This window comes from Dendroctonus ponderosae, unplaced genomic scaffold, assembly GCF_020466585.1.
Source record: "Dendroctonus ponderosae isolate FM_Combo_2020 unplaced genomic scaffold, Dpon_F_20191213v2 Dpon_F_20191213_6, whole genome shotgun sequence".
In the NCBI taxonomy this organism is placed as follows: domain Eukaryota; kingdom Metazoa; phylum Arthropoda; class Insecta; order Coleoptera; family Curculionidae; genus Dendroctonus; species Dendroctonus ponderosae.
In genome coordinates this window covers 9,949,550-9,966,256 of record NW_026018814.1, presented here as the reverse complement: position 1 = coordinate 9,966,256, position 16,707 = coordinate 9,949,550, and the positions used below count along the sequence as shown (strand labels likewise).

Below are 16,707 nucleotides of genomic sequence, written 5' to 3'. Positions count from 1 at the left end.
ATTAAAATAACATATCGAGATTGAAATATTCCTTCCATTTTTACTACATTTTCAAAAGCAATTTTTAAAACTAATAAATTACGCATTTTCGTGTTCCAAATTTAATTCCCTTTTTATAATAATATCTATTGACTTAATATTTATATAACCGATATTAGTAGTTTTTCCAGACATTTTATTTGTATTTTAGTCATATAGGATTTTTGAGTTCTCGAATGTACCCAGTACAAATTCAAGTACTGTAAAGCATTTGGACTTGAACTTATAAAAATTTCAATAAAAATATATGTTGTGTAATACATTCACTTGAGTCTCAAGTCTGAAGAATACCTAATTGAAATACAAACTTATCAGCCATAAATACGGCTGGTTCAAGAATAAAATTAGCTTCTTTCGCACTGAACATTTAGGATAATCAACATTTCCTTCATTACATACCTGAAACAACAGAAAAATAGGAATAATTTTCAGTTTTATATTAGTATTAATATATAATGTGTAATCAGTTGTATCTTTTACAGATACGTATCACACATAAGAACCAAGTACCTATGCTAATGGCGCCACCACCCGAAAAGAAAAAAGGATTTCTTCGATTTTTTCGGCGATAGACCGAAATACCAATTTCTACTGAATCTTCCTAATTTAAAAGTGATATTAATAATTGTTTTTTTCATCAAGACTCAACCTAGTGCCACGTAGCTAGTTTTCGCTTTAAAGTGAGACATTGTACTCGCGATGAGAGCACTCATTTTCTATGTACCTGCATTTTTAAACCTCATTTTCAGCCTTATATATGTAGTTGGTGATTTAGATAAATCGATCAATGACTAAAATATATCAGTATTATTTCATGCGCTGTAGGTATATGTCGTATAGATGTGTATGAGTTATGGGAGATATTTAATATGATATCTTGTTGATAATTGTTCATTGTTCAGATATTATAATGGTAGATTAAGCGCGGAAATTGGGATAAACCGATAAAGGAAAACTGATGAATCTCTTCTCTTCGCCTGGCGTATTTAAATAATTCATAGTGAGCGATTACTAACGTTTTTCATCTTCACCACGTATGCATGAAGTAGAATTTATCAGCTTATCCTAACTTCCTATAGTAAAAGTTTAATTTTCATTGTGATTTATTTCCAAACTTGTAATCATAAAAAATGCTGAGGATGGCTGCTATTAAACAATAACATTCTGTAAAAACTGTAGTTCGATTAAATATTAAAATATCTAGGCAAATTCTAGGGACCATCTTGCTTTCAAACATATTCCCGCCAATCTTGTACCTACACATATTAGATGGCAAACTTAAGACAAAAGGTCTTCCTTTCGAATGTAGGATTAGAATATTATAAGCTCAGATTTCGTCGTCATAAACTTAAAGGACACTTTTCAGACTAAAGGGTCAGTTTTCAATTGAGATTTATGAATATGTACTTATACCATTTGAACATATTTTAATTTTGATAGGTCTCAACATACCTATTACAAATCAGCAGATATCTTTGAAAGGCTGCTAGAATTAATAAATTGGTGTTGCCAAAGCTTTTGTCCAACTGAAATGGAATGGAATAAAGCCTAGAATTCAAAAATGTATGTGTGTGACACTAAACTAGTCGCTAGCCTTTCAAATCCACGTTTGGCTTTAGCTTCTATTCTGATGATACCGGAATCTCAAATTATCATGCTTTAATCACCAGCAAAGAATTATTGGAAGACCACTTTCCAGTCTAGTTTTAATTTTTACAGGTTGTAACAAAAATCCAGCACTTTCAGTTTAGTTGAACTTTCTAATATCTCCCAGTTTATTCTTTTATTTTAACAACGGAATATTAATTTCTATTGTATTATACATTTTGGCTATAAAAAAATCAGTACAGGGAGGGTGATGTCTTATGAAGACGGTTTATCGAAGTTTTTCAGTTCCAAAAAAATGAATTTCTTCACATTTCATTTTAAAGATTATCTTCATCTCCACGAAGAATCTCCACTGGGATTTCATTATTTGGAAATCAGTTATCAGTCGATTAAAGCCAGGTAGATAATTTTTGCTACTAATTGCAATTATTGGAAAATCTGAACCGTCTCGACAATTCAAATTTCAACACATAGGGCATTTAAATAACTGGACTGGAGACCATACGCTTTGATTTCTGCTAGTTTAACTAATAAAAGTGTCTTTAAGCATAGAAATTTACTCGAATATTACTTCGAATAAAACTTCATTCTTGATTAATCACTTATCTAATTGTGATGGAAAACAATTAGCCTCATATATTGAATACAGTACGGCTTAAAAGCTGAAATAACGGAAGAAAACATTGAGTTTGCAGAAAATATTAATCGGAAAACAGATGGGGACGCATTTAAATTTCATAATGAATGAATTTTTCAAAGATTAAATAAATATACAATAAATTTCTTAAAACGTTGAAGAAATAATAGACATAATCAACATTATGTTGAACATCAACATTTTAGGATGAATACAAAATCATTTGCTTCTTCGTTAATATTCGCCTGAGTATTTATTACATAGAGTACTGTAATTCTTCATTTTCATCTTCTAATATTAAAAATCTGCAACATTATAACCTAACGCTTACCAACTACCGCCTTGTATACAATTTACCAAAAAAACTATACACATCAGTAGAGATATTCTTGAAACCGTTAGTTTTTATAATAAATAATTATCTTGTAGTACTAGAACTTATAGTTGTTAACTAAAAATATTGCAGTACTACGCTCTACGCGTCTTTTTCGTATAAACTATGTTTATAAATATCTCAGTAAATTATATTGATATTGTTTCCTGTGTATTCTGATTTTCAAAGAATTGAGTTTAAGATTTGTCGCACTCAATTTTGAGATCCGACAATTATATTCCATAAAACATGTACTTTTCATAGGTTTTCCTTGAAACCAAATGGTTGTACGTTGATAGGATATGATTATCGTTAAGGATGCTGTAACATTTATTTGTAAAAAGTATTTTAAGATTATTGTTGCTGTTTCTATAATATGTGTTCAATAAAAGTAGGTGTTCTTAAACCACTGGCATTAAATGAAAATTATTCTTAAATTCGATAAAATGAAAACAAAAACTAAGTGAAACTTGATTCCGATAGTTTACTTCGAGTAAAATTTATCTTGAAATGCTAGTGGACCACTTAAGCTAAAATGTTTGTTGTGTTTAATGAATGTAACAATGGCTATTTGGATGCACGAATCATGAACAGTTTTGAAAACTCTTTATAAGCTAAAATCCATATATTCCTCTGATTTTATGAGCAATTTAAAAAAATAGTTATTCATGCTCAGGTAAGGTTCGAATTTGATTTACAAATCTAATAGTATTCATAAAAAATGAATATTTCTAGTTGAACGAATACATTAATTTTCATTTACTCACCACTGTAATGGTTTGTGACCCAAATTTGCTCAATTTTCACCTATTTTAATAACTTGAATGGACTGTTTAATGTTTTTATAGTAAGATTAGAAATTAAATTGAATGTTTTAGTTATGTCAGCTTAAAATTAGACTTGATTATAAATTTTCACTTAAGTTTCTTATAGTATGTTAAAAAGTAACTATCAAATAAAAATAGCTAGTTGAATTCGACATTAAAGTTGAACACTTCATGTAGAATAAAATTTACAAATATATTTAAAAATTTTAGAATAAGGTTGTATTTTCGAAATTTTTGGCTGACATAAACTCATATCTATATCTATGTTAAAATATATAAGATATTCGTTTGTAAATTATACGTTTTTATATCAATTTAGAACTGCCACTATAACAAAAAAGTGGAGAAGTCTATTGCTGTTAAAGCTTTAAATGTAATATAAAAAAACCCTGTATATCGTAGGTTGTCTAAGATGTAAGACTTTTTGTCCGCGCCTTGTAAATAGAAAACATTCAGAATGGTGCACTGAAACCGCTACAAATTTTCTCAAAAAGTCTAAATTTATTTGTAAATAGCATAACTGTTATGCATAAAATATGATTTTATTAAGCATTTTAAAGAAGGTTGCTTCTAAGTATGAAAAATGTGGCGTTTTCAGGGTCTACACTGTCCTTCTCATAGCTTTACGTGTAACGTCCAATTTAGCCTACTATAAGAAGAAAATAATATTTTCTATCTTATTAAAATATATTACCCATCCTCATAATGCGAATCGATTGACTTTTTCACATTCAGTGAAATTTGTTAGAAAGCTTTCAGAGTACTTGTTAGTGCTTCTCAATAATATTTTTTGTAATATTAATTTAACAATTTAGTACTTAATATTGATTCAATAAACTACCAACTAAACCAAAGTGGTAGTATTTTATCCGCAATAAAACAACATTATATAAATGTAAAGATTTATTTAAAGAATTTATAAATAATAATATGTACGAACAAAGGCGATAATCCGGACGAGTCACTTGATTCTTTCATTAATAATTCAAAATTTTTCTTTTTTTATTCTTTTATTTCACAATTTTTGCAGTTCCCGTTCATTTGCTGGCTGTATATATTAATAGTGAACGTTTAATACACCAAAACAATTGACAAAAATGTGTAATAATTCTCTTGATACTCATATCCATCATCATTTTCCGCCAATAAAAACTATGGTCTTTGTACGTATATATGCATACCAAGCTTTCTAAAACACGTTTTATATTGAATCAGGTATTACTATTTCGACAAAAAGATACTAATTCTTTGAGTATTAATTGAACTCTTCTTTAGGCAGTTAGTAGTAATTTTATAACTAATAGAAACTTTTAAAATGTTTTATGTGATATTCAAATAGTTTCTTTTTATATTCGAAAGTGAATCATTATTAGTATTACTTGGCGATAATAAATAAAATGGATCTTTTATTTATTGATTTACAATAAAACTAGATCAAAAGAATAAGTAAAAACTTATGTTAGACGTCTTACCAATCGTAATATAATTATTTTCCTTCAACCAAAAATCGTTTTATATTTCAAGTGAAGATCATATACGTCTTTAAGCATTTCAATAATTTGTCAGTATTTGCAAAATAAAAATTGTTGAGGAACGAATGTATTGAAAAAGTCTGAAGGTTTTTCTTCAGTTAAGAAATGGCAAAATAATCGGTATTTGAGACTAGATATCGGTTCAACTGCAAGTGCCATATTTGAAACAGCTTTTTAAAAATAGACTGAAAAATGCGAAAATCCACTTCGGCCAGTTCCTTTGATCATCAAAAAGACAATTTTGTTCCGTGTAGATGCCCTGGAAATCCAAAGTTGGCCTTGGGGTCAGCCAGGCCTCCTTTGGCCACTATACAAGAAGAAGCTCCTCAAAAACAAAACTTAACCACTAACTATCATAAAAAGGTAAGAGTAAAATAACAATAATTAAACAATATTTTTATTCAATGGAAAAGTTGATAAACTATTTAAAAACGACTATATGCCCGAGGTATCTACTATATTCTTTCATAGATATAAAAATCTCGGCTTTCGATGATTTCAAGCTTCAAATGATGTTTCAATTCAAAAAATTCAATTCAATTAAAAAAACATGATTGAAAATCATGATTTTGTAATAGGACCAAAACAAATCAGCTTACTGCCGAGTGAGAGTATAATAATATTAAAACAGATTGAAAAAAAAAGCCACATCAATTTTCTAAAACACAAATTCTCTTATACTAAGGAGATTCTTAGTTAATAATTAACGGTTGTCTTGAAACTTTAAATCCAAGTTTTCCACCTGGTTAGAGTCGACGGTATAAGACTACATTAATAATAATAGAATTACTAGCAGCAGGAATAAAATTCACACAACCTATATTTTATGTTAAAATTTTTGTTTGAATTGAATACATTTTATTTCATCAATTTAGATAAATCAGGAAATGGAAGAAAAATCGAAGCGTGCCACTATATCACCAATTTTACCCGCTAGAAGAACACATGTTTTGTCCAAAGCTCCCGAAATGGTAATATAAATAATGCATTTTTAACTTAGTCCACTAATGATAAGTTCCAATCTGAAGTTTACTTTATTTACAATGAGCGGAAGAAAAACTTGGAATTGTTATCGTCATTTGCATTTAAGAAAATATACAGGGTGTCCCGTAAGCACATGATCAAAAGGGTATTGCGATATTCTTTGAATCAAAAGAAGACGATCTGACCTAATTTTATCAACAAAAAATGTCTGGCTCCTCTGCTATTGATGGTCAAAGTTCTTCAAAAAATTGATCTTTTTTGAAATATCGGGAGAACGATACGATGTATTTTGTTCAAACTCGCTGTGAATGTGTTCTTCTGTAAGACTCATATTTTGATGAAACAATCGAGATCAGCCGTTTTAGACAAGTGGTGAATTATTGAGTGTCGTGGTACAAAAACTCTCAGAACTTTTTAGTTGGTGAATGAAATAAACTCATTTTTTTCGGTTGATGCACTAATCATTTATTCACAATTTTGTGCTCTTTGTGAAATCTAGTAGCATTCATATTTTTTGCGAAAAAAAATATGTCTGTTTTCTAGCTACTTAAAAATGCTAGACATTATATATATAAATATGCGCCGCGTAAACGAGTTCGCTTTCAGGCAAGTTGTCTTTGCAAAACCGTAATACTTTGACCATGTCGGTCACTTCTTCAATACAAAAGGTCATTCGAAACGAATTTGTGAGATTGCATTGCTTGATTTGCAGATTTGCAGTTAATAGCTAACATTGTTAGTTGAAAAAAAAAACAGAAAATTTTTTTTTCACAAAAACTATGAATATATATAACAAAATAATTAGTGCAACATCAAAAAAAAAGTTTGATTTCATCCACCAAATAAAAAGTTCTGGTAGTTTTTGTACCACGACCCTCAAGAATTCTCCACTTGTCCAAAACGGATAAACTCGATTGTTTCATTAAAATATGAGTCTTACATAAGAACAAATTCACAGCGAGTTTCACTAAAATACATCGTACCATTTTCCCGATATTTCGAAAAAGATAATTTTTTGAACAACTTTGAACATCAATAGCAGAGGAGCCAGACACTTTTTGTTAATAAAAGTTAGGTCAGATCGTCTTCTTTTCATGCAAAGAATATCGCAGTATCCTTTTGATCATGTGCTTACGGAACACCCTGTATATTATTCGGTTTTGCATAATGTCGTTCTCTGTATAAAAAAATATCAAATATTTTATCAAAAATAGGGCATCATGATATTTTCAATATGACGAACATCTATTTCAGAATGCTAATTTGCTGTACATTAATGTAAAAATTGAAATATTTCAGGCTTCGTCCTCGAGAAGGAAGGAATCTCATAAGGAGACTCAGAGGCCGGTATCCCAGCCAATATTTATACCTTGGGCAGAATCAACAAGCGTCACTCAAAAAGTGCAGAGCTCAATTTCACGTATTCACCCAGTAATACATTCAGTTGCTCTATCAGTATCATCAGTAAGCAAAGTCATTTTAGAAATATTATTTCTAGTAACTTATGCATACATGTTACAGGGATCTAAATTTTCAACTGCAGATACAGTATTGCAGGAAAATAAAGAAAATCGAAGTCAAGCGGGTTTTCCGAAGAGACCTGACAGGCATTTGGTAATTACGAGGCATAAAATTCCATAACATGTTTTATAAAGAACTGACTCAAAGAGTAGAAAGCGTTGTTGCAACGAATTGTAACAGCCCAACTATACAAGCCAAATTGTACTATTTTCAGATGGATTCTAAAGAGCCTTCATGCAGAAGAGGATGTGATCAAAGAGCTAGCATCAGCAGCATCAGCCAAGTCGAAGCTCCAAGATCTTCTGCATTAAAAACATCTACTATAGATATGCGAGGCGGTGCAAAAGAAAAACAAAGAACTTTCGAGCGCTCTCAATTAAAAACTAGCCAAACAACAGTAAGTAAACTCAAACCTCCTGTTAGAGCAGATCTTAGCGCTTCTACAACAAGCTCAAGCTCTTCTGGATACATTTCCATGAAATCCACAAAATCGAGCAGTACACTGAAACCTGATGGAAAAGTTTTACAAGTCGCGGAATTAGACAGCCAGAAATTTAAAACCCTAACCCAGAAAACGATAAGTTTCTCCTGTCCATCTTACAGCTGCTCATCAAAAATCCCAACGAAATCTTCGGAATGTTTAACTGTATGTGAAACGCAAAAGTCGAAAAGCCCATGGGAAGCCGTTTCTTTAGCAGCTCAAATGGGAAAAGTCACATTGATTAGAGATACTTCTTTAATATGTGAAAACGACATGCCGTTCGTTCCAATGGAGCAATTTATGCAAAGTAAGCGGATTGTAATGAATAAATTGAAGAAATTGGGAGTCACTTAGAATCTCTGGTAAGTTATTTAATCAATTGCAGATTTGGACGAAGGAAAAGGGCAGTCGATTAAAACCGTTCCAGTATCACCGTACTCCTTAAATTGGATACCCAGAAGAAGCAATGTATCAGAATTAGAAAAAAATTACGTTCCAAAACCAGCTGTTAAGACAACATTAGCTCGAAATAGTATGTAAAATTCTTGGAGCAGAATCTGAATATATTTACGTTTTTAATGTTGAGCTGCAAAAAAACTTCATATCACTAAAGGGTGTTTTTTTAGAGGTATGGAACTTTAAACTGAAGTAAAACTGATAAAATTCATGTTAAGCTTCTGGTACTGGCTTTATTGAAAAGACCATTGTTGACAATTGCCAGTATAGCTTAAATATGATTTGGAGCATATGAGCACTTCCCGCAAAAACTTAAATTTTCGACCACTTTGATTCCACTAGACCATAAAAAAGCACATCAAACAGTGAATTTGTCTGAATATAATGGCGTCTCAATAATGGTTTCTGGATTTTATATTTTTTGTCGCTCCAAATTCGTCAATGTGTTTCCAAAATCGCTGTTCAGTTCGCCAAACTCACTGTGAGCTACGTTCATTTTACGATCCACATAATCGTTGTTGGCTCAATAGTTGCGTAAATAATCAAAATTGCCGGATTTGAAGCGAAGAAAATGCAGAAGCCATTATTGAGACCCTATGATATTCAGAAAAACCCGCTGCTTGGTTTACGGTCTGGAAGAAATTGGAAACTGGTTGAAAATTGGACTTCCAGATTGTTCTTCATTCGAGGCAGCCAAATCATAATTAAGCTATAAAGGCATACAATTGCCTTCTCAATAAAGCCCGTACCATGTCGTTAACATGATTTCGGAGAGTTTTATTTCAGTTTAAAGTTTTATACCTCTAAAAACACCCTTTCCTTACGGTATATTATATACCTGCCTGTTAAAAACGATTTTTATGTCCTATTTTAAATCAAAATGTATTTGAAATCAGCAAAAATCAACCGCACATGGGCAGATGTATACTTACTTGCCTATATGGTTTAAAGTTTCCAGTAATTTTTCAAGAACATTAATATGATTGTCTACCCCTGTTAATATTTAAAAGAGAAGCCAAGTTAAACTGAAATAAATATGAAAATAGATACTTAATTAATTAATCCTATTTTTAATTTCAGAGAAGCAACGTACACTTCCTCTGATGTATACGCCTGATTACGATGAAGTAAGTTGACGACTTCGTATAAAACAACATTGGTGGATAATATATTTAATATTAATTTAATCAGGATTTATTGAATATGTTTCAATTAGTTGGAATACGCGAACGAAACAGAATTATTCTGCTTATTGCTATACAAACAAATATGGGAAGATTTAACAAAATTAAGTCCAAGTTTTTAACTTTAAATAAAACCAGACAATTTTACATATTTAAAACGGTTGTAACTTCAAAACGCACATCCTGCACCGTTGGCTCATCAAGCAACTGTTTTATTTTTATAGAAGAAAATTCTTGCAATTACATCGCTTGAATGAACAATTCTGGTTCGAGTTGTTTTGATACATGCCAACAACTTTTGAAAATACTACAGATTTTGAAATATTTTTAATTGCAGGTTGTAATTTTTTACTGCTTCCAACTTCGTACTTGCTTTCTCGCTAACAGAGAGTTGGTTAATGCACACATGAACAAAAGAGTTCGAGGTTGTGTTATAGAGTGGATTCTTAAAGTGTCGGTGAGTTCACCTCATTTCTATAAAGATCATTTCATTAAACTCGTATTTTTTGAACATGAATCAAATATCGGTGTTTTTCAGGCTTTTAAGCTATCATCAATATATATTTGATCCTGACGTTTCACTAGCACTTATGACTAACATCTTCAGATGTATGTTAAGTTGGTCACTCACTCTCGACTAACGTGCTCTTGCTGCAGGTTTCAGAGCCGTTCTTTAGCGAACGAGCCACATTTTCTACATCGAAACATTGATACATGCACCTGATGTGAAAACACCTCTGCAGATGTTAGCCACATATAGATACCAATGAAACGTTAGGAAAATTTCAATCGATGACCGCCTAAAACAATTAGGAATATTACCTATTATCAAGGTGGATTTTTGTAGAATTATATCACCCCAGAAGTCGATTCCGTATTTTATATGTCAGTTCGGCTATTTGATTTTGCCGTAATCTCTCTAAAACTGAATAGTAAACTGTATCAACTGGCAGCTATTGCGGCCATTTGGATATCGGCAAAATATCTCGCTGATATAAAAATAGAGGTACTTTTCCCCACCTTCATACGAATTTTGGTCCAATGTTCAATTATCAATTTTAGGTACCTAAACTGTGTTCCTTCTGTGAAATAAAATTCTCAAAGCAGGAAATTCTGTCCATGGAAAAGAAATTATTAAAGTCAACGCATTTTTGTCTCAGCATGGTCGATCCCTTGGATTTCCTTAATTATTATTTGAAACTCTCAAATTTAGATGAGGATAAGGTGCGTAATAAAATATCAACCTATTTCTATCATTATATATTCGGAGTTTCGTGATGCAGGGGAATTATTTTAACTAGTTATGGCCAGGTCCGAAAATAATTCTAGTTACAATAGCCTAAAAATGGTTTGCTTCGGATTTACAGGGTGATGAAATTTAATTTAAAAAATGCAAAATTCTAAACTCCTTCTCAATGCATGGAGATAATTTAACGACATTTTCCAGGGATCAATAGCTAGAGAAATGTTTTTCAATAAAATAATTCTGTTAAATTTTGCCAGTGTCGTGCGTACCTGCACCCTACCGAATTTGATAAAAAAGAAAATTTTTCGCCACTGTATTTTTTAACTATTACTTTTCCAATTCCTTGTTGCATTCCAAACAAAAAATATATCTTGCATTATTTTGCTCCGACAAGCGGTTAAGATTCTAAAGTAAGATATGTTGTAGATAGGCCACATTTAAATGGGCCATCTCATAAAGAAAGCGGAATGTGTGGAAAGCGATAGTTTAGTTTTTGAACACTTGTAATTCTGTTTTTATTGAAAGTAAAAAGTCTACCTTCTAAAACATTTCAATATTTGTATCTACTTCAGCCACTCAGTTCCTATAGTCTGAGCGCTACATACTACAAGAACGCGAGGGACACTTAATGTTCAGGTAATAATTTTAGAAAGACACAGACATCAGTTTTTATCTAGTCCAATACAAACGGCGGTTCCCATTTAAATGTGTCCAATTGGGCCCACCACAAAGCCACAGCATAAAGATTATATAATCTTTATATAATAAACTGTTGGGGCAGCAAAAAAATGCAAGAAATATATTTTAATTGTAATGAAACAACAAATTTGAAAAGTGTTTGTAATAATTAAAAAATACAGTGACGAATCATTTTTTTCCTTAAGAAATTCGGATGCATCCAAGTACGCACGCCTCTCACAAAAATTTACAAAATTATTTTGTTGCAAAACATGTGTCTTTCTCAGTCATTGGTCTCTAGTAAATTTCGTTAACGTATCTTCATGCGTTTTGTAGAAATTTATCACTTTGCATTTTTTAAATTAAATTTCAAGATCCTGCAATTCCGTGAGGAAGTATTTTTGGGCTATCGTTTATATAGCAAACTAGGGTTATTTTTAGACCTAGAATATGTGATTTAATTAATGCCCCGTCCTCATATACGATATAAAATCTGTAATTTTGATGTTTATAGGTGCTCAGATATGGAGCAAATTTCGTAATGGAATGCAGCACAATGTTTGATTTATACGCCTATACTGAACCGACATTTCTAGTAGCAGCTTCGTTATATTTAGCTTATCGAGTAATTAAACAATCTAATGTAATAAGTATAAATTTTATATGGTACGAAAAAGTTGACCTCGAAACGTACGCAAATGATGTTCTAAAAGCTCGAGTCCTTCATGCGATTAAACACCAACGAGAACCTGCTCAAATATATTCATCTGCTAAAAAACTATTCGTGGCAAAGCATTTTGTGTAGCAAACTAGCATATTCTTAACTTAACTAATAGAGAAAGTTTGAAAAAGCTGACTTTATTGATTTTGTTTATTAATTTATTTTTTTATTACTTTATTCATTGTATTCATTACTTTATTCATGTGTGTTATTTTAAGGTTGTTAATGTTATTTTTCTATTTTAAAGCAACTGATTTACTTACATTTCAAAATCGATGACGAAAATAAATATTATTCACGTCATTGACTTTTACCGACTGCAATCTTAACATAAATTATAGTTTTTTAATAATTTTTATGTATTTACGTTTAGTTCCTATTTACGTTTAGTTCCTCCCTTCTTAACTAAATCTTAAAAAATGCATCGGCTTGATATGGAGCAAACAACATAACAATTTGAAATATTTTATCATACAAAACGTAACTGACAATTTTTTTTGTTATTTCCTAAGTTTAACAGTAAATAACATTGCACTAATTGTTATTATGCAGCTCAATTTAACAAAAATTCTCAATTGTATAGTTAGTAATTACAATGTACCTATTTATATTTGTAATAATTTAAATTTAAGGGGCATCCTATACATATATTGTAATTACAAATGTTCAAAAACAAACATACAAGAATGTTATTAGAAAAAGTTGACTTTAATTTCGTAAAACTTATTATGGTCTCAATATCTTGATATAGCAATGTGCACTTTCAGGTGACCTCATTGCTACACTTTGTGCATTATTAAACCTTCAAGACAATTAGTTCTAATTGAAACAATCATTTTACTATTTAAGCGAATAAAGGGAATTTTTCGTAGAGCACGAACGAGCTTGATTCTATTTTACTGATATATGCATAAATTGTTGGTTATAAATTAATTGAAAGTAAAGTGCGAAGGTGTGAAATATCGTGATTGGTGAGTGTAAAATATTGCTGAAGAAAACATGTCAGAAAGATCATCAATATCAGAAAAAGTAGCAGAGTGTGGAAAGTTCGGTACACAAGAAAAAAACATGAATGAATTTAGGAAACGATGGCAACTTTGGGCAAAAATTCTGGAATTGGTAAATTAAAATCATAAGTAATAAAAAAATAAGAGAACCATACTGTTTTCAGATACTTTGTGCTTTATGCATTGGGTTGGTTATGGAACCAGCAAAAAGGGGAGATTTAGCAAGAATCCATTTGGCACACTTTGCTTTAATCTTTCCAACTTTCATTGGATACTCTCTCATCGTGTCTGTATTTTTAGTGGCAAAAGCAATTTCCGGCGACACAATACCATATAGGTAAGCATACATTACCATTAACAATTAAATTGGCTAAGGTTTACTATCTAACTATTATCTAACATTTAAATTTATTATTTCTATTGTCACAACGCAAGACAGTAATTTTTGCATTTATTATTTTATAATTATTTTTGCAAACTGTATAATGTCTCATACTTTTAAAGCAAAAAGATCACGCTAAGAATTTTTCCTATTATATTTTTATTTTTGAATTTTCCGTTTTCTTTAAAATGAAATTAATAAATGCGTTATTTAGGAGTTTCTGCAATAGAAAATTCTTGCTCTAATATGAATTCTTTGATGATCAGATCAGATGCGTTTTTTCGGAGAGCATGAGTTAATTAATCATTAATCGAACATGCACAAAAACCTTTTTTCTTCATTCAAGTCAATGTTGTCTAAGATATTAATCAAATTAATTAAAACGGGTAACAATTGATAATTTTAATTTTAGGACGGGATTTATGCTCTCCTTGCTGGGGTCATGTTTCTTCTTCACATGTGCAGTTTTACTAATTCTTGATCGAAAGAAGAATTATTTCCTTGACGAATTTTTCTACGAACCCAGACCTTACATACTGAAATTATTAACCGCATCTACTGGACTTTCGTTCATCACTTCCATACTATTTGGGGTTGAAGCATTTTATATTTTTAAATTCCGTGAAGATTTCTAAATTGATCTAAATCATGAAAACCAATGCTATAATTTAATTAAAAGCTAATTTAATATTGATACAATTAGAGAGATTTCGAATTATCACAATATTTCTTATAATACTTTTCAATTATGTAGTAGCAGGAAAAAAATGTTAGTGTAAGTAGTTTATATGTGTATTCTAAGTAATGTAATATATTAGTAATGTATAAATGCATATGCCAATATTTATACCTAAAAATTAAAACGTCATTTGCGCATTGTTAGATTACGTATCAGCGCCAATTACGGGATTAAGCACATCGTTATGATGCATAAAACCTATATTTTCAATATAATTTTTAAATTGTAAAATGTAATTACGCAGTTTTATTTCAAGTTTTTCGACTTGCATGTCAGTATCGACCGTTTAATTTTAATGTTAGTCCTGGAAGTGTAAATTAAGTTTGCGAAATATAGAGTTCACATACCTAATATAAAATAAATTCGTTATCATTGTAATGTGATGCCTTAAAGGTGAGATGTGACATTATAATTTATTGAATAAAGATCCACATTTTTACAAAAATCTCAGTCCATTTGTTTCTATAATTTTACTTTCTGCCTAAGTAAAATCGTTTTGAAAACTTGGCTATAAAAAGTTTTGAAATTTGAGTCTGCGGTCTTACGCAATAAATAGATTTACAATTCGTAAATTGATAGTATTTTACAGATTGTCAGAAGATTTTAATTTATTTTACGAGTCTATAGAGATTTTTTAATTTTTGAGATATTACAGATTTCCTAACAGCTTCGTTTACATCATCCTAACTCAAATTTTAAGACAGAACAGGTATTTTTAACAAATTATTTATGTTGCGTGAACTTTTCCAGCATTTTCAAACTCATTATATTATTATGATATAATGCATATTTGAAAATAGAAATAAGCATTAGTTTTTTAGGAATGTGTATTCTGGATGTTTAGTCAAAAACATAAATGATGACTGCAAATATTGCAAGAACGAGAGAGAATCCAAAAAATAAAATTTCTGAATTTAACTTAACAAAAGTTAATAAGTTTTGGAATGATAATCTTCACCAAATTGATCAAGAGAATAAAATTGTGCTTTGAAGTGAGTTAAGTTGCATAAGTCTAACTGAATATTTTGCATTCACAAGAAGGTGCACAAACGCTTCGTTCAACAGCACTTATTTTAATTGTTTTTTTCCATTTTTCCTCTTCAAGCGCTAATGAGATATTTATCTCAATTTCGAAATTAACTGGTAATTCACTAGGATTTGCAACCTTACCTTTGTACCAAATGTTGGCGACGAGTAAATTAGCATGAAAGGTAGGTAGCAGCATATATTGAAGTTAACTCTACATATAACATTGCAACAAAAAAACAATAAAAAAGCAACGCAAAAGACGAAGCGACATTTTAACTAAATAGAGAAAAATGTAAATTAGAGAATAGAGCTATCGCATTTTTAAGCATAAAATTACTCCACAATAATTTTATTGTGTAAAAATAACCAAAAATATTATATTCCAATAAAACAAAAGTGTATAACGTAAAATAATCGTTTACGTATCTACAGTGTGCCCTGGAAAATATGGGCATAGTTTCAGTTGCATATACAGAGTGTGAAAATAACATGACAAACTTTTGTAGCTCCTCCCTACCAGGATATAAACCCCTTAAAACGCAGTTGGAAATCGTTCTTTATTAAATAACTTTTAAAGTATATTACTATAATATGATCAATACTACCTAAATCCTTTTGACATCGCATTTCTAAAAAAAATTTCCCTTCAAAAATTAATTTTGCATAGAATTATGTTCCTTTCCGATCAAATAAGAAACCATTCTGAAATGTGGGGCTTGCAACAAACCTCGATTTTGTATCAGACTACAAGAAGCCATTGTTGAATCTACTTATAAAGCTTTAAATTAAATTTCATTTCGATTTTATTTTAAATAATAGTCGTTTTTCTGGAAAAACGGTTTATTTTATCGAAATGAAACGAACCTATTTTTGAGATTAAGCTGCAGGCAATCTAGACATAGTCTTGTTGTGTCTTTACCATACAGAGTTTTAGAAATATGAGCATTAACGTGTACAAGCTGCTGAGTTTGCAGCAAACTGAGTTTCAAACCCACTATTTTAAGTAGCATTAAAAATCATCAAATTATATAAGTACTTTTAAAGATAATTGATACAAAAAAAGATTTACAAACTTCAAATTAACTGCCATTCAAAATTCGAACAATTTTATAAAAAATAACGAGTCAAATGTACCAGAAATAAACCATTTTTTTAAGCAACCGAGTCTCAAATGCTCTGGGTTGTTTCATTACATATTTAACATCTTATAGCATAGCATAGCACTACTGCTTAGAAACTTTCGCATTGTTTCAAAAAAATAGA

At 30.5% G+C, this 16,707-nt stretch overlaps 2 protein-coding genes and 1 long non-coding RNA gene across 7 annotated transcripts in view; 2 read left to right on the top strand and 1 right to left on the bottom strand.

The window, feature by feature from the left end:
- Positions 1-4,941, top strand: part of LOC109536847 (diacylglycerol kinase 1) — an 87,447-nt gene extending 82,506 nt beyond the window's left edge. For all 4 annotated transcript variants that reach the window (XM_019903262.2, XM_019903260.2, XM_048667326.1 and 1 more), the window contains one exon: positions 522-4,941. In XM_019903262.2, the coding sequence (XP_019758821.1) occupies positions 522-611 (90 nt within the window). In that variant the 3' untranslated portion in view covers positions 612-4,941. The remainder of the gene's footprint in view (positions 1-521) is intronic.
- LOC125504812 lies at positions 4,540-5,059 on the bottom strand. Its single transcript, XR_007281709.1, has 2 exons — positions 4,957-5,059; positions 4,540-4,673 (listed from the first exon to the last, which is right to left on the bottom strand). It is a non-coding gene; the product is annotated as an uncharacterized LOC125504812 (long non-coding RNA).
- A 62-nt stretch (positions 5,060-5,121) lies between these two features.
- LOC109536882 lies at positions 5,122-14,863 on the top strand. 2 transcript variants are annotated; one of them, XM_019903328.2, is made up of 13 exons: positions 5,122-5,379; positions 5,892-5,987; positions 7,300-7,464; positions 7,522-7,614; positions 7,736-8,309; positions 8,388-8,534; positions 9,539-9,585; positions 9,980-10,099; positions 10,490-10,648; positions 10,705-10,866; positions 12,081-13,258; positions 13,459-13,631; positions 14,089-14,863. In XM_019903328.2, exons 1-11 carry the CDS (start codon positions 5,209-5,211, stop codon positions 12,369-12,371), a joined length of 2,025 nt encoding a protein of 674 aa, XP_019758887.2. In that variant the 5' UTR covers positions 5,122-5,208; the 3' UTR covers positions 12,372-13,258; positions 13,459-13,631; positions 14,089-14,863. The 2 variants fall into 2 exon arrangements, with proteins under 2 accessions (XP_019758887.2, XP_048523284.1); XM_048667327.1 differs by having other exon boundaries at positions 12,081-13,406.
- The last annotated feature ends 1,844 nt before the right edge of the window (positions 14,864-16,707 follow it).

Bases quoted from the DNA above. Each gene is read 5' to 3' on its own strand.
- LOC109536882 (XM_019903328.2), top strand. From the start codon at position 5,209: ATGCGAAAATCCACTTCGGCCAGTTCCTTTGATCATCAAAAAGACAAT. The intron at 5,380-5,891 runs GTAAGAGTAAAA...TCATCAATTTAG, and splicing joins CCACTAACTATCATAAAAAG to ATAAATCAGGAAATGGAAGA. The intron at 7,615-7,735 runs GTAATTACGAGG...TACTATTTTCAG, and splicing joins AGAGACCTGACAGGCATTTG to ATGGATTCTAAAGAGCCTTC.